This window comes from Mesoplodon densirostris, chromosome 6 (genome assembly GCF_025265405.1).
Source record: "Mesoplodon densirostris isolate mMesDen1 chromosome 6, mMesDen1 primary haplotype, whole genome shotgun sequence".
NCBI lineage: Eukaryota > Metazoa > Chordata > Mammalia > Artiodactyla > Ziphiidae > Mesoplodon > Mesoplodon densirostris.
In genome coordinates this window covers 57201960-57220437 of record NC_082666.1, presented here as the reverse complement: position 1 = coordinate 57220437, position 18478 = coordinate 57201960, and the positions used below count along the sequence as shown (strand labels likewise).

General features: G+C 38.7%; 1 protein-coding gene across 6 annotated transcripts in view; it reads left to right on the top strand.

The window, feature by feature from the left end:
* The window catches only part of FOCAD (focadhesin), a 313353-nt gene that overhangs the window by 56669 nt on the left and 238206 nt on the right, over positions 1 to 18478 (top strand). For all 6 annotated transcript variants that reach the window (XR_009532822.1, XM_060102011.1, XM_060102014.1 and 3 more), the window contains one exon: positions 18214 to 18315. Coding sequence is in view for 5 of the 6 variants with exons in the window: in XM_060102011.1 (XP_059957994.1) it covers positions 18214 to 18315 (102 nt within the window). In the remaining variant the exon portion in view is untranslated. The remainder of the gene's footprint in view (positions 1 to 18213; positions 18316 to 18478) is intronic.

Sequence of the window (18478 nt, the reverse complement as noted above, 5' to 3'; positions counted from 1 at the left end):
ATCTGTGTTCTCTTTTTTTGAAAGAAGTTCAACCTCTTGGGCCAGAGTTCCAGGATGGGAAATAATTCCACTTCATTGTTGTTCAGTTGGAGTTATTTACCTATTTTAAAATAGGAAAGCTATTGAAGTTTTACATTTTTATATAACAGTTTTATTGAGAATAATTCATATACCATACAGTTGACTCATTTAAAATACAATTCAATGGTTTTTAGTATATTCACAGAGTCATGTAACCATTGCAATAACCAATTTTAGGACATTTTCATCGTTCCCTCACATTCCTCACTGATTAGCAGTAGCTCTATATTTTCCTCCACCCGGTTGGGTATTTTAAATTCAATGGTTCTCAACACTGGCTGCTCAGAACCACCTGCGTATGCCTAAAAACAAACAAAAATAGGAACAATGAAATACCCTAGACCAACTGAATCAGATTCTCTGCCATGAGGCCTAAGCTTTTGTACTTTCAAAAAGGTCCCAGGCAATTCTGATTGACAGTGAGTATAAGATGGTGTGTTAGCGGCTGTCTACTATGCATTCTGATCACCTGAGACCTTGTTGAATGGCAGATTCTCTTTCCTTAGGTCTAAGGTGGACTCAGGATTCTTGTCTAACAAGCTCCCAGGTGATGCTGACGCTGACAATGACACTGACGCTGATGCTGCTGTTTCCCCACCATACTATAAGTAGCAGAGCTATGAGCAGCATTAGCAGTTCCTGGGAGCTTGTTAGGAATGCAGAATCTCGGACTCCATCTCAGATTATCTGAATTAGAGCCCACATTTTAGTAAGATTTTCCAGGTAGTTCACAGGCACATTTAAGTTTAAGAAGCACTAGTTTTGATGATGATAGAAGGAAATTTTCTGTCACACAGAAGAATCAGAGTTAGTGTCATTTTCATACTGATTGTCCTCACTGTGTGCAAGTGCTAAACTTTCAGTTACCTGTAATGTTTCACCTGTGTTCCTATTTATAATTAGTTTTCTCCAGTAGTTAGTTCTTTTAACTGCAGTCTTGTTTTCAGAAGACAAACAGATGCAAGGTGTGGATAGGGAGCCTAGTTTGAGGAGCTGAAATCAGACTGGATATATAAGGTTTGTCTGTAGAGTGGTGACACATTAAGAGGACCAGAATCAATCACCTGAGTTGGCATAATCCAGTAATGTTTATGGAGGGCCCTTATGTGAATGGCTGTTTGGCACTATAAATCAGTAGAGTGTAATCGAGTGTATAAGAGTCTTAAGTTCCTCCAGGGGGGATTGTGGGCAGAAACACAGGAGAGGTGAGCCTGGAGAGCAGATTTCCCTCAAGAGAGCTATGATTGCCTGAGTCAAGCATAAAATTGTCATGCTGTTTTAGAATCTTCTTTGCCACATGTTGGTTAGCAATATCATCCAGCCTTGGAGAGGAAGGCTGATGAGCTCTGTATGAAAGCATAAAAAGGATATGAGAAGCTTAGAACTCCACTGAAAGGTGTTCCCTGGTTATGCCATAGGATTGATTTAAAATGGAAGTAGTATGACAAATGATTATAAGCTTTCTGGGCATGAAACTCATCTGTGTTTTTATGGTATTAAGGACTCTGCTACTATATAGTTGGATTTTAAGTGTTTCTCACTTCTTTTTGTCCTAATAGCTGATTAATTTGAATTATAGTAAAACAGAATATGTGGTCATCTTATTTTTTATTAAAATTTTTTTAAAAATTGAGGTAACATTGGCTTATATTACTATTTCATGTGTACAACATTATATTTTGACCTATATACACTACAGCATGCTCACCACAAAAAGTTTAGTTTCCATCTGTCACCGTATAGTTGATCCCATTTATCTGTTTCTCCCTCCCCCTACTTCCTTTCCCTTCTGGTAATCACTAATCTGTTCTCGGTACCTATTTGTTTGCTTTTGTGTGGTTTATTTTGTTTGTTTATTTATTTTTAATATTCCACATGTGAGTGAAATCGTGGTATTTGTCTTTCTCCGTTGGACTCATTTCACTTGAGCATACTACCCGCAATGTCCATCCAGGGGTTGCAAATGGCAAGATTTCATCTTTTTTTATGGCTAAGTAGTATTTAATTGTACATATATACCACATCTTCTTTATCCATACATCCATCAATGGGTAACTTAGGTTGTTTCCATATCTTGGCTGTTGTAAATAATGCTGTGATGAATATTGAGGTGCGTATATCTTTTTGAATTAGTGTTTTCATATTCTTCTGATAAATACCCAGAAGAAGACACTTGCAAATCATATATCCAATAAGGGGTTAATATCTAAAATATGTAAAGAACTTGTACAACTCAACAGCAAAAAATGAAATAACCTGATTAAAAAATGGGCAGAGGATCTGGGTAGACATTTTTCCAAAGGAGACCTACAGATAGCCAACAGGCACAGGAAATGCAAATCAAAACCACAGTGAGATATCACATCATGCCCGTTTGAATGGCTATTATCAAAAAGGCAAGAAATAAGTGTTGGAGAGGATATGGAGAAAAGGGAACCTTTATATATTGTTGGTGGGAAGGTAAATTGGTGCAGCCACTATGGAAAACAGTTTGGAGATTCCTCAAAAAATTAAGAATAGAACTGCCACATGATCCAGCTATTCCTTTTCTGGATATTTATGTTGTCATTTTATTTTTTTATTTTTTTTAATTTTTTTTTTTTTGCTGTACGCGGGCCTCTCACTGTTGTGGCCTCCCCCATTGCGGAGCACAGGCTCCGGACGCACAGGCCCAGCGGCCATGGCTCACGGGCCCAGCCGCTCCGCGGCATGTGGGATCCTCCCAGACCGGGGCACGAACCCGTATCCCCTGCATCGGCAGGCGGACTCTCAACCACTGCGCCACCAGGGAAGCCCCTATGTTGTCATTTTAAATGGGTCTGCCCTGAATTGCTTAAGGTGTTCCAGTTGGGGAGTGAAGAGAGAGGGATATGTGAGGACCCAGAATGTTAGCCAGTGGCTTCCCTTGGTTCCTGTGACTTTCCTGAAGGAGCTTTAGAGCGGGTCTTCTCTTTGTTGAACCCAGAGCTCAGTGGCTCTCAAACTTCCTGTGCCTAAGAACCACCTGGGGAGCTTGTTAGGAGTACAGCTTCTCAAGCCCACTTGCCAGAGAGTCTCACTCATTCAGTAGGTTTTGCACTGAGACTCAGGAATACAGCTGCTGGGTGATGGATATAGGTCATTTGTGGATCATGCTTGAGAAATATTGCTTGAGCCCCTGGGAACTTAGTGGTACCATATGTGAACTTAGTAGTACTTAGCTGCAGGGAGCCCCTTGGGGTAGACTGGGAGGGATCTTGAGTGGTTAATCATGTCTCCTGGCCTCTGTTCCCTATTAGGAAGGCAAAAGGTTTGTTTGCTCCTAACTTAGGCACTGAGGCACCAAGTTCATCTTACTGCGTCTACCATGGACATTAGAGAGTCCGAGGGCAGAACCAAACAGCAATTCTAATGGGAAAGCAATCCAATGAGAGCAAGCCAAGTGTGGACGCAAGTGAGATTTAAACCTCACTGCTGTCTGTTCAATGAGTAATTCCATGACCCAACAAGTTAGTGTTCTGCATGGTCAGACAGTAGACGCTGGTAGGAACAGGAGGGGAAGAGAGCCGTCAGCACTGTTCTACAAACCAAGGATGGTTTTTAGTGTTACAGTGCATAAGGAGCTCTTGCTCAGAGTTTTTCATATATGTGTCTGGAACATGCACTTTAACAAGAGATTTGGATACAGAAGTGACCTACCCACCGTACTTTGAGATACATCAGATTAGAGTGTGTGTAGCCAGTAAAGTTCATTTTGCATCACTGGACCCTTCTATAGTTCAGTGGCTTAAACAAGATTAAATGGGGATATTTAAATGGAGTTTCAATTCCCAGTGCCTTTTAGGATGGGGATAAACTGGAAGAACAGTGAAGCACATTTGACTGCTGTGATTAAACGAAGAGCATATGTCAAGTCTAAAACTCTAGGCCCAGGAGTCTCAATTCTGGTTGCACCGTTAGAGCCTTCTGAGGAACTTTTAAATATATTAGTTGCCTGGGCTTTCCCTAGAATGAGTAGGGGTCAGCCTCAAGCATTGGTAATTTTTCAAAGCTTCCTAGATGGTTTCCAGCGTGCTGCTTCAACTGAGAACTACTGGCCAATTGTTGCAGTGAGGCAGTGGGGCTTCATTGTTGCCAGACCTTCAGATCTTTCAATATTAATAACATTTTATATGAAATATCCTCACTAGTAAATGTTGGAAAGCAATTCCAAGTTTTGACAATACAGGGTAGGCAGACGGAACACGTTTGCTCACAGGATGCAATCCAAGAGCAATAGTTTGTGACCTCTGGTTTAGGCATTTAACTGTTTTCAAAAACTTTAAAAGCCCTTTTTTACCTGTGAACAATTTTTTTTAAACATTTTTATTGGAGTATAATTGCTTTACAATGGTGTGTTAGTTTCTGCTTTATAACAAAGTGAATCAGCTATACATATACATATATCCCCATATCCCCTCCCTTTTGCATCTCCCTCCCTCCCACCCTCTCTATCCCACCCCTCTAGGTGGTCACAGAGCACCCAGCTGATCTCCCTGTGCTATGAGGCTGCTTCCCACTAGCTATCTCTTTTACGTTTGGTAGTGTATATATGACCATGCCACTCTCTCACTTTGTCCCAGCTTACCATTTCCCCTCCCCATGTCCTCAACTCCATTCTCTATGTCTGCGTCTTTATTCCTGTCCTGCCCCTGGGTTCTTCAGAACCATTTTTTTTTTTAGATTCCATATATATGTGTTAGCATACGGTATTTGTTTTTCTTTCTGACTTACTTCACTCTGTATGACAGTCTCTAGGTCCATTCACCTGACTACAAATAACTCAATTTTGTTTCTTTTTATGGCTGAGTAATATTCCATTGTATATACGTGCCACATCTTTATCCATTCATCTGTCGATGGACACTTAGGTTGCTTCCATGTCCTGGCTATTGTAGATAGAGCTGCAATGAACATTGTGGTATATGACTCTTTTTGAATTATGGTTTTCTCAGGGTATATGCCCAGTAGTGGGATTGCTGGGTCGTATGGTAGTTCTATTTTTCGTCTTTTAAGGAACCTCCATACTGTTCTCCATAGTGGCTGTATCAATTTACATTCCCACCCTGTGAACAATTTTTATACTAATCAGTTAAAAAAAAAAAAAGCGACCAGTAAGATATCCTTTACTTCAGGCTTATTTTTCCCCTGACCTTTTTGTTTGGTCTGAATTTTCTTTCGGTTAGTTTGAACTCCACTTTTTAATAACACACTATGTTTAAGTTATTTCAACATTCTCTAACGTTGACCATATGGGAAGTGCAGCAGAGAACCAACATTTGCCTGGTATTTTGGTTGCAAGCAAGAATGACGAAACTAAATTTTTATGATTCATAAATTATTAGAGGCTCATTTTCTCTCTAATATGCCATTTTTTCCCTTAAACTTTTATCATGTACTTTTGCTTTTAATTTTTCCTCTGCATATTCATATTATGGCAATCTTTTTAAGATCTCTCTTCCCTCAGCTGAAGTGAGGAAATAGCTGTGAATTCATGAGCAGTAACTGCTTGTTCCAGAATTTGTGCATCATTCTGATGTGCCAGACAGTGGCTGACATGTACAAATATCAAATGTTGAGAATCTTATTTGTGGAAAGGGTTGGTCTGATCAACATCAAGCTGTACTTTCTGAAATAAGGGAATATTAAATGTTTTTGGCAGATGGTGTGCTCTGAAATGGGTGATAAGGCCAATAGTGATGGATGGTGATACCCTGAGTAGATGAAAGTTATGTACTCTTTGTGTATTTGTGCATCTGTTTGTGCAGTGTTATGAGTTTATTTAGATGGAGAGTTAGTTTTAAGAACTTAAAGGTGTGTGTCCAAAAGGCTGAAGTTTTAAGAACTTAAAGATGTGTGTCCAAAAGGCTGAGGTACTTTGTGATTCATACCGTTTTTGTTTTTTTTCCCACTTATCTCTTAAGGCAAATACATTCATTCCTTAGGGCCATCAAACAGAAACAAGAGAAAGTCCCAAGGTAAATACTGAAACAAAGTGCACTACGACCAGTTTGTAGTTGTGGATATCAAAATGTAGCTCCAGTTTTAATTTTGACAACTAGCTTCTTCTTAGCATTAAGCCCTTTTTGCACTTTCTCTTATACCCATTTTGGTGTGTGAGATGGAGTCACCCATGCGAAGAGTGCAGGAAGAGCATTCTAGATCTAGGGAAAAGCATGTGCCTAGCTGCTGCTGTGTGAGAGAGCCTGGTGCCCCAGGAGAACTAACAGGAGGCTGGGTGCCTGGAGCTTAGTGTTCAAGGGAGGGAGAGGCCAAGACAGAGGCCCAGGGGAGGTGGGCATGGCTTAGAAGATGCAAGACCATGGCAAAGACTTTGGGCTATCTTTAAAGAGTAGTGGGGGGACTGCCCTGGTGGCGCAGTGGTTTAGAACCTGCCTGCCAATGCAGGGGACACAGGTTCGATCCCTGGTCTGGGAAGATTCCACATGCCTTGGAGCCACTAAGCCCGTGTGCCACAGCTACTGAGCCTGTGCGCCACAACTACTGAAGCCTGCGTGCCTATAGCCCATGCTCTGCAACAAGAGAAGCCACTGCAATGAGAAGCCTGTGCACCGCAACGAAGAGTAGCCCCTGCTTGACGTAACTAGGGAAGACCTGTGCGCAGCAACGAAGACCCCACGCAGCCAAAAATAAATAAATAAATAAATTTATTTAAAAAAAAGAGTAGTGGGAAGTCATTGAAGGTTTTATTTTTAAACTTATTTTGAAAGAATTTTAAAGTTCCAGAAAAGGTGCAAGAATAGTACAAAAAATTTCCATATGCCATTTACCCAGATTCATCAATTTTTTTACCTTTTGCCACATTTGCATTATCCTATCCGTCTCTCTATATAATTAAAAAAATATTTGAGAGTAGATTACATATATTCAGTAGGGTATGCTTTCTAAGAACAAGGATATTCTCATATATAACCAGAGTGCAGTATCAAATCAAGAAAATTTAACATTGGTATAATACTTTTATCTATGGTCCGTATTCCAGTTTTGCCATTTGTTTTAATAATGCCCTTTCATACCTTTTTCCTTTTTATTTTTAGTGTATGGGCTCTAGTTTAGGATCATATATTACATTTAATTGTCATATCTTTTTAATCTTTTAAAATTTGACACTATTTGGAAAATTTCTCGTCCTTTATCTTTTATAACATTGACATTTTTGAATACTATAAAAGCGATGCTATGTCTTTCTCAGGATATCATATCTGGAGACACTGATGTCCATCTTGCCCCTCACTGGTGATTTTAATTTTGATTACTCCATCAAGGTGATGTCTGGTTTCTCTACTGTATCGTTATCATCTTCTTCTTGTAACTAATAAGCAGTCTTTGGGGAAGATGCTACGAGACCATGCAAATATCCTGTTCCTTGTTAAACTCACAGCTGCCCCCCCCATTAATTTTCACTGTGATACTTTCAAAATGGTGATTTCCCAACTCTACCACTCCCTTCAGATTTACTAGTGGCAGTGGAGATATAGATATGCTTTAGATGTGGACATAGTAGGAATCCCTGGGAATTCACTTAATCTATAGATTCTGAAGCCCCACCTCCGTAGATTCTGATTTAGAAAGCTTGGGTGGGAGCCAGTGTGGGTACGTAGAATCCATGTATTTTTTAAAAGTCTCGAGATTCTGATGTGGAAATAGGTTTGGAAATCACTGGACAAATGGTTAAAACACTGAACAACGTTATATTATTTCATAGTGACATTAGACAAAGACAGTTAACTTTCTTTCCTCCTACATCTGCATCTTTAAAATGGGCACAATTAAGATATCAACCATGGATATTGAGGTAATAAATGAGATTCTGATTTGAACTTATTTTCTTTGTAAGGGAAATCCAAGTTATTATGATTATTTATATTGGCAGTATACTTCACATGATACATATGAATTTTTCTAAAATCGAAAGAGGTTAATTAACTTTAAAATAGTGTATGGCTGAGTTAAGTTTGGAATATTTTTAATACCTTTTTGATTTAGATATAATTTGTATACCATAAAATTACCCTTTTAAAGTGTACAAGTCAGTGGTTTTTATTATACTCACAAAGTTGTTCAACTATACCACTATCTAATTCCAGAACATTTTTATCACCCCCAAAAGAAGCCCCATACTTATTAGCAGTCTTTCTCTAATACCTCCTATTATAGATATAAAACACTGCTTGCTTTTCTATCTGTGGATTTGCCTCTTCTGGACATTTCATGTAAATAAAATCATACAATATGTGACCTTTTATGTCTGGCTTCTTCCACATAGCATAATGTTTTTAAGGTTCATCTACATTGTAGCATGATTTAGTACTTCATTCCTTTTATGGCTGAATAATATTTTACTGCATGGATATATCACATTTTATTTATTCTGTAATATTTTTGTATACTTACCAAGTCCAATGAATTTTCATTGTTATTCCCTTTTACATTTATTTCTGGAGGTAAGCTACTTTTCCTAAGTTCCTGAAAATAAACCTCCTTTTCTATAATTAAGAGTAGTTGTTATTGTTTTTCATTTATATGCAAATTTCCTTATTGCATTTATTGTTTCTTAATGAGGTTGCTTAGAATCCTGTAACACTTGAAAAAAAAATCAAGTGTTTTTGGGCTTCCCTGGTGGCGCAGTGGTTGAGAGTCCGCCTGCCGATGCAGGGGACACGGGTTCGTGCCCCGGTCCGGGAAGATCCCACATGCCGCGGAGCGGCTGGGCCCGTGAGCCAGGGCCGCTGAGCCTGCGCGTCCGGAGCCTGTGCTCCGCAACGGGAGAGGCCACAACAGTGGGAGGCCCACGTACCGGAAAAAAAAAAAAAAAAAAAAAAAAAAAAAAAAAAAATTAAAAAAAAAAAAAAAAATCAAGTGTTTTTTTGAGTTTTTGACCATCAGCTATTGTCATATGTTTCTGTTGTCAAAATAAGCATTTTGCTTTTTGGGAAGCTGATTATTTCAACAGTTGAATATATTATCTAAAGGGATCTCCTGAGATGTAGATGTTTGGTTTTATTTAGCATAAAGGAAGCATGACACCATTATTAAGTTGTCTGTACTTTACAGTCAAGCTGCCATAGGGTTTGGAACCATTAGAATGCATTAATATGTTTTATTTTGCTGAAGTTACAAGAACTTCAGTAGTTGGGGAGCCACCATTTCTAGGCACATCATATATAACTTTTTTTGGGAAATAGAAGCATACTTTATAGTTTTTTTTGGAAGCAGGAGTTTAACAAGGCTGAATTGCAGTAATTACCCTAGGTATACTTAGCTTTAATTTACTAGCACTTACCCTTTTTTGGAGGGGAGGTCAGGACCTTCTTTGAGAATCTCATAAAAGTTTTGTACCTTCCCCTAGAAAATGTACACATGTACATGTACTCAAAATTTTGCATATAATTTCAGAGGGCTTGTGAATTCTTGCTTTAATGGATAAATGAAATTTTTTACAGAAATTAGGAAAAAGAGGTGGGAAAGAAGGGGGTATCAGTGTCAGATCTGTCCCTGAGAAAGCTCAGTAGAGTTGAGGATAAGAAAGAAGCTAAGGCAGTAATCGGGGAAGCATAGCCAATAATACGTTCCAAGGGCCATCTGTCTTTTTTATTTTTTGGCATGTGGGACCTTAGTTCCCCAACCAGGGTTTGAACCTGAGTCCCCAGAAGTAGAAGCGTAGAGTCTTAACCACTGGACTGCCAGGGAAGTCCCCCATCTGTCTTTTTGCAGTTTGATTCTGTGGCATTGCATGTTTTGCTTCTGTTTTCACTTCCTCTTTTCTCTCCTCTTTCCCACCCAGGGAAGTCTTTGTTCACAGTTTATGGTTCCAATCACCTGGAGTTTACACTTGGGATTTAAAATCAGACCTAAATAATAATCTATACATATTATACAATCTTCCAGTTAGCAATTGCCACTAGAAAATATTTTATAAGTTCTTCTAAGTGTGCATGCTTAATTTGAAAATTGATATGGTAATTTGCTGATAAATGTCTTGAAGAGCATAAAATGTTGTAATTTTTGCCTTAGCCTATTTATCTTATCTCTAGTTTCCTTCCCCCCCCCCAATCAAGGATGTAACTTAGTAATAGACGTTTTGGACCCCTCCATATCTGTGTGTTTCCCCCCAGCCATCACCTTGTACCTAAAATAGTTCCAGACTTCTGACATTGGCAGACACCTTTGCATTAAAACCCTGCCTCTCAAAATAGGGATCCTGGGAAAGGTTCATTGTGAGGGCAGAACCATTGTGATATGAAGTCTCTTTTCAAAGAGATCTTATCTTTTCCCTATCTGTGTTATAGACATAAAGAAAAAAGAAAATTAGTCAAAAATGTCAGAATTGAAATAATTTTTGCTCCAAGTCTTCTTTTTCTGGAAAGGATGAAATGCATTGTCTTAAGACTCTATAGGATAGATAATGATTCACAATTATTGTTTAATTTTTATTTTTTATAGTAATATTCATTGTGGAGTCTTAACAATTTTTATTATGCTTTTTTTTTTTTTTTTTTTTTTTTGGCTGAGTTGGGTCTTCGTTGCTGCGCACAGGCTTTCTCCAATTGTGGCGAGTGAGGGCCACTCCTCGCTGCAGTGAGTGGGCCTCTCACTGCGGTGGCCTCTCCTGTTGCGGAGCACAGGCTCTAGGGGCGCAGGCTTCAGCAGCTGCGGTGCACGGGCCCAGTAGTTGTGGTTCATGGGCTCTACAGCGCAGGCTCAGTAGTTGTGGCGCATGGGCTTAGTTGCTCCGAGGAATGTGGGATCTTCCTGGACCAGGGATCGAACCCTTGTCCCCTGCATTGGCAGGTGGATTCTTAACCACTGAGCCACCAGGGAAGTCCCTATTATGCATTTTTTATCTTAAAATCTGCAGAGCTTTTTTTTTTTTTAATCCCACTTTGGCTTCTAACCAGCTCTTTCAAATCAAAATTCAGAGCAGGTAGAGAAATGCTTTTAAAATGCGTATTTGATGTAGTAAGTGCTATGCTATGCTTCTGAAAGTGCCAGGGTCACAGCTGCATACATGAAAATGCATGGTGACTGCAGGCATTGTTTCCTCACACAGAAAAGGCAATCTGTGTCTATGGCTGAATTTAAGATGTAAATCAAATCATAGCTTTCCTACATTCAGAGATGTAGCAGAAAGGTTGAGGTGACCTAAAGGTTACAAGTAACTTTTGCTTTTTGCCTACTACAAGACTAATTTTTTTTTTTTGCTCCCTCTTTTTTTTTTTTTTTTTCTTTTTGCGGTATGCGGGCCTCTCACTGTCGTGGCCTCTCCCGTTGCGGAGCACAGGCTCCGGATGCGCAGGCCCAGCGGCCATGGCTCACGGGCCCAGCCGCTCCGCGGCATATGGGATCCTCCCAGATCGGGGCACGAACCCGTATCCCCTGCATCGGCAGGCGGACTCTCAACCACTGCGCCACCAGGGAGGCCCTCTCCCTCTTTTCTATTAAGATTGATGTATTTATACTTGGAAAGGTGAATCTAGTTACATACCTTATTTTATCGTTGTCTCTGCGCTGGTCTAGTGGAACCACGAATTTATCATTTACTCCCTCCCCCGCTCCATTCTGCTAAGATCCATGTACTGCTCTGTGTTGTTGACAATGTTATTAAAGGGCAGGGAGCCCTGAAGTATTAGGTACCAACTCTGCATGCTTCCTCTGTGCTTTTTTTCTCTGAACAATGTGGACTTTGAAACAATGTACTTAGAGGGGTTGCGATGTTGGTTTTTCATGATCCATTCAAAGAGTTTAAAAAGGTGCTTTGGGGAAAGTGTGTGTGTGTTAACATTTATTTTAGATGTGCGTTTGGCACTGAAAGGGAAACATAAGAGTAAGAAGATAGACACCCAGCTTTCAAGCTGCTTATGCTCTAGTTTAAGATAAAAATTTACCTGCATGATAATCATAATAGTACCCCATTTATGGAATATTCTGTGTGCTAGTTACTGTATTAAATGCTTTACTTAAAATGGCAGTTAAAAGATTTACAAATCATGAAATGGGAAAGTGCCAAAGAACATACAACAAATTGGCTCATCTATGGCAGAAAAACAACAACAACAGCAACAACAATAATAACCACACAGTGAAGGAGAAATTAGAGGCACTAGAGGCCAATGAAGGGTGACCTGATTGCCTGGTTTGTATTGATTTCAATTTTAGAAACAATGTTATTCTCTTTTAAGAAGAAAACAGAATCTACCGGATGTCTCAAGAGTTAGGAAATCTTGATTTAAAATTTTCTGTGGGCTTATTCTGGATATAGCACTGCATTTCTCTCTGAAGTAAAAAATATAGGATGCTTTATTTCTTTGAGATAAAAATAGGAGACCTCTGTTTTGAGGCCTTAGATTTTATTAGACGTTGGCTTTAAAGCCATTTAAGCTTGGCATAGAATTATTAATAGTTGAGAGCCATCTTTATTGGTTTCTGCCTTTACAGGATTTGGTTCCACCTCTGGTCCCGAGCAGTATGAAGATTAGGGCTTTAATGGGTGACCTGGGTTCTATAACTTTAGCACTGGAAGGTACTTAGTCTGATTTCCTCATTTTACAGATGAAGAAACTTTGCCCAAGAGAGGTTAATTCTCTTGCTTGAGATTACACAGTTTGTTGCAGAGACAGAATGTGAATTTGGAACTCTTGACTCTTTTAATTTAATGTTTTCCCTCCACTATTTCACGTCACCTCTCCACTTCTAGTTTTTCTTCTGAGACATGGTTGTGGCAGCATAACAGTAAATGATTTGGATGACGCTATGTAGGCCCTGCTTATATAAATAATAATAATGATTTCAGTGTCCCACATTTGTGTTTGTTTTTCATAATTGTAGAGCCTATTGTCTGTCACTGTTTGCTTTACAAGTGATCAGGTTGATTGTATGTTCAACCCATCTATCACTTTGAATAAAGTGTTTTAGGCAACTTACTCTTTATGCCTTGAATACCAAGTTTGGGTATAATTGACATTTTAAGGCATAACCCAGGTTTTGTTTTGGTGTTCTTTTGTACCACGTTATTTCTTTTTTTGATCAACAGAACTTCTAATGAAGAGCAAAATTTACTTTAAATTGTGGATTCTTCCATTTACCTTGACCTTTCTCAGTTGGAGGTACTTGAAAGAAGTGAGGTACTTGAAAGAAGTGGCTAACAAGCAGTGAGTGAGAAGAAAGAAAAGAAAAATCTTGAATAATCCATTAATTTAAGAATCAATCCTTGAATATTTCAGGAGTGAACTATACTTAGCCTTATGACTTTTTTTTTAAACATCTTTATTGGAGTATAATTGCTTTCCTTATGACATTTTAAATGCTCTAATTATAATATTTTAAATGGAAAATAACTCTATTTTCTATCATACCAAATTAGCATGCATAATATTTAATGCTGTTTGTTTATTTTGGAACATGCTTCTATGTTTTGCAAAGGAATAATTTTACATTTGTTTTCCATTTTAAGTCTTCTAGTTTCTACTCTACTGTTACTCTTGTGCATCTAATGTTAATATTTGATGGTTATATTTCCATAAGAATCTTCAAATTTTGAGCATAATCGATTGCTTTTGGTTCAGTATAAAGAAGGATGAAGGTGGGATAATAGTCTTTTCGAATAACTCAGGGCTAGTACCATGTTTTTGTGAGTTTTGTGCCTCATAGTCCTTGCCATTTTACCTAGTGCAGTGGTTCTTAACCAGGGACAACTGTGGCCCCAGGGAACACTTGGTAATGTCTGGAGACATTTTCGATCGTCATGTGCCTAGGTTGAATGCTATTAGCATCTAGTGGCTAGAGGTCAGGAATGCTATTAAACATCCTATAGTGCATTGAACAATGCCAACAACAAAGAATTATCTGATTCCAAATGTCAATAGTGCCAAGATTGAGAACCCCTCATGTATGGCAGTTGCACGATAAAGTATATTGAATTAAAAACTCTCCATTCTATAAAGCATAAGGCTTTACATATTATTTTATATGTACATTCACATACCAATTTGATGATTCACAAGGGAGAATTTAGCTCTTTGCTTCAAATTCATTCTTTGCTCAAAGTATTAAAACAAAATTTTGGCAGTTATGATTGATTTTAAGTTAGTTGTACTCAGTTGAAATAGTATAATATTGGTAATCAATGTTAATCAGTAGTAATATTCAACGTTTTTAATTTGGACTTCCTTTCTCCCTTGAGGTTTTTAACTTCTTGGAATCAATATTGTATATTATTCCTACAGTATTTCCACTTGGATCTGACATAATCAATTCTCTGGAAAAGTTAATTATCCAAATGTCTAAGTCAGTAATTAATCTAGATAAATCCCTATTTTATATTCTTCTTAATCTCATCTTTAGAGTTTTAAGTCTGAGATACTAAAAAGAATTTGCTGAACCCCAGTGCTAGCAAAGTGGGCCTTCAACTTCATGCAACAAAGCAGAGTGGGTCCCACAATTCCAGTGAGGTAGAAGCTAAATTATAACAGAGTTGTTTGCTATATATGCATCATTCCTAATCCTACTTTAAAATTACTATCTCTTACCTCTGTTGATCTGATTTAATCTGGACAAGACTGTTTTTTTTTGTTTTTTTGGGTTTTTTTTTTGTGGTACACGGGTCTCTCACTGTTGTGGCCTCTCCCGCTGCAGAGCACAGGCTCCGGACGTGCAGGCTCAGCGGCCATGGCTCACGGGCCCAGCCGCTCCGCGGCATGCGGGATCCTCCTGGACCGGGGCACGAACCCGTGTCCCCTGCATCGGCAGGCGGACTCTCAACCACTGCACCACCAGGAAAGCCCAGGACAAAACTGTTTTTAAAAGGAGATAGATTCTTAACAGTTTTTATTTATTTATTTTTATTTTTTGCGGTACACGGGCCTCTCACTATTGTGGCCTTTCCCGTTGCGGAGCACAGGCTCCGGACACACAGGCTCAGCGGCCATGGCTCACGGGCCCAGCCGCTCCGCGGCACGTGGGATCCTCCTGGACCAGGGCACGAACCCATGTCCCCTGCATCGGCAGGCGGACTCTCAACCACTGCACCACCAGGGAAGCCCTCTTAACAGTTTTTAAACAGGAGATAGATTCTTGCCAGTTTTGGGGGGTGGGAATTGAGGGGTGGGAAGAGTTAGGGGGTGACTTATAAGGGAAGAGTATTGCAAAGCACTGAAGTTCTTTATGATCACACAAAAACTATGTGGCAGCTTGTTGGATTTTCTTCTTAAATAGTCATGAATGCCACCATTAGCTGGAGGATTAATAGATGGTCATATCTGATGCTCCTCATTTCAATATGGTGCTTGTCAGAAGGAAAACCCATAGCTAAAATAATTACAGTTGCTGTTCTTTCCTTTTTATTCATGTTTACTTGAACACGACCTACTGAATTCATAATCTAAGAAGTTTGGCTGATGTGACATACCTGAGAGGCTTTAAGGATTTGTAACATTTGTGTCTTCATATCTGTAGCAACTAGAGCAGAAGCAAATTCTAGATAGGTTTAACTGCCAAAGAGTTTGGAATTTGGAAATGTGATTTTGATAGGATCTTTGAGTTTTGGCATAAAAAGTTGCTTGGAGCGATCCCTTAGCAATGGCAGTAATCTGATCAGTCAGAAATAGCCTGTGCTTTAACAAACAGGAGGCTGCCAGCATGTGAAGTTAGTGTCTAATAGATTAGGTGAGGTTGAGGAGAAAATAGAGAGATGGTGTTATAATACCCAGAAACCGTGTAGTAGTGTCAGAGAGGTGTTTAACATGAGGGTTTCAGTGTGATGGATCTGCCATACTTTTCTGTTTAAGAGAGAGAAAAATCAGAAAACTTCCCAACTCCTAACCTCCCTCTTCTGTGGTTTTTCACTTGTACCGGTTTTCAACCTGGCAACACATTGGAATTGCTGGAAGAGTTTTTAAAAATCACTAATGCATGGGCTCCACTCCTAGCAACCCCAGTATAATTGAAGCCTGGGCATTGGTATTTTAAAAAGAGCTCCACAGATGAATTAAACATGCAACCAGGGTTGAGCACCACTGCTTTATAGCAGTGCATCAGAATTGTCTGGAGAGCTATTTATTAGGTCTGGCTGAGGCCTGAGAATTTATTTTCATTTCTAACAAGTTCCCAGGTGATGCTGATATTGCTGGTAAGGCGATCCCATTTTGAGAACCACCAAGAAAGCTGTTTTAAAAAATCATTTGGGTGTGACTGATCTTTTTCTTTTTTTAAACATTGCTAGTGCTATATTATTGGGGTAAAAATTAAGATTAAAGAAAAGTATTATGCATATGATTCTTTTTATGTAAAAAAGATAGATGCATCTATATGCTTTGAATTTTTTTCAAATAGCATTTTTAATTTTTAAAAAACTTTGAAAAAGAATAGATACACGTATATGTATAACTGAATCACTTTGCTGTACACCTGAACTAACAAAACATTGTTAATCAGCTACAAAATAAAATTAAAAGTTAAAAAAAATAAAAGAAGAATGAAATAATGCCATTTGCAGCAACATGGATGGACCTAGAGATGATCATATAAGTGAAGTAAGTCAGACAGAGAAAGACAAATATTCTGTGACATCCCTTATATGTGGAATCTGAAAAAACAGTACAGGGACTTCCCATCGGTCTAGTGGTTAAGACTTTGCCTTCCAAAGCAAGAGGTGTGGGTCTGATCCCTGGTTGGGGAGCAAAGATCCCACATGCCTCACAGCCAAAAAACCAAAACATAAAACAGAAGCAAAACTGTAACAAATTCAATAAAGACTTTAAAAATGGTCCACATCAAAAACATCTTAGGGCTTCCCTGGTGGCGCAGTGGTTGAGAGTCCACCTGCCGATGCAGGGGACACGGGTTCGTGCCCTGGTCCGGGAAGATCCCACATGCCGCGGAGCGGCTGGGCCCGTGAGCCATGGCCGCAGAGCCTGCGTGTCTGGAGCCTGTGCTCCGCAACGGGAGAGGCCACAACAGTGAGAGGCCCGCGTACCGCAAAAAAAACCACAACACAACAAAAAAAATCTTAAAAAAAATAAAAAATAGTACAAATGAACTTATTTACAAAACAGAAACAGACTCACAGATGTAGAAAACAAACTTATGGTTATCAAAGGGGTAGAGAGAGGGGAGAGATAAATTGGGAGTATGGGATTAATAGATGAACACTACTATATATAAAATAGGTAAATAACAAGGATTTACTGTATAGCACAGGAAACTATATTCAATATCTTGTAATAACCTATAATGGAAAAAAATCAAGAATATAGATATATACATATGTATATATGTATAACTGAATCAGTTTGCTGTACACCTGAAACTAACAATAAAAAAAGCCACATCAAAACTTTGTTTAGTACTTCATAGTTTAAAAAGCTAATGAATTTACAATTTCTAGTAGACTTTTTGAACTATTTAAAATAATTTGTTTGTGCTTTTTTCCTTTTTTTTTAAACCCCATTATATGAGGATCCTTCACATTTCAGATCTTTTATTTTATATAGTCTTTTAGGTATCTTAATCGATGTAGCCCAGATAAAAGATTTGTCCTTGTTCAACAGAAATTTCAAGAATTTATAATTTGCAGTTTGTTATTTGATATGGGAGAAATATTTTCTTTTTTCTCACCTTAAGTATACTGGGGAAACACAGAACCATATACTGAGAAAAATGGGGGTAAGTGGGAACAGAGATGGAGAGATAGTGCTTATAGGTTGGGGCAGTGTTAGAGGAAATGGAACCTTCCAGGTTTGGAAAGAGATCAGCAAGAGGAGGAGGTGGCCAGTGATTTCCAAGAATGCAGGAGTCAAGGGGATGGATATGAAAGAGCTACTGGATTGAGAAGCTTGGTCAAAGTCACAGAGCTATTAAATGGCAGAGTCTGCTGTCAAATTTGGGTCTCTAAGACCCGGGTTTATTCTCTTTTCTGGAAAAGAATTAGATATAGGAAAAAAATAGTTCTAATGAGCCAACTCTGCAACAAATGCAGCAAATGATATTTTTATGACAATTCTGAATCTAGATGGTAGTGGGTTTTTTGTAGATATATTTGGATATTAAGAAGGTGTAGTCCTGAAATGACAGCTTCCAATGTGACTTTCTGTTTTTCAGAAACCATCCTCAGCCTTTGATCACTGTGCTTGAACACAGACCTGATTGCTGGCCAGTACTTTTGCAACAGCTGACAACTTTTTTCCAGCAATGCCCTGAAAGGTAATGTAAAATAAAATAAATGAGGAAGATGTATAGTATATGCTAATTTTAGAGTTTTTCTCTAAGCAGCTTTGACTGTAATGTTTTCTCCTGAAGTAAAGAAATGTCTTAGAGCAGGATATAGTTTTCTATTTTCTTTTTAAGAGTAGGAGAAAAAAATCCT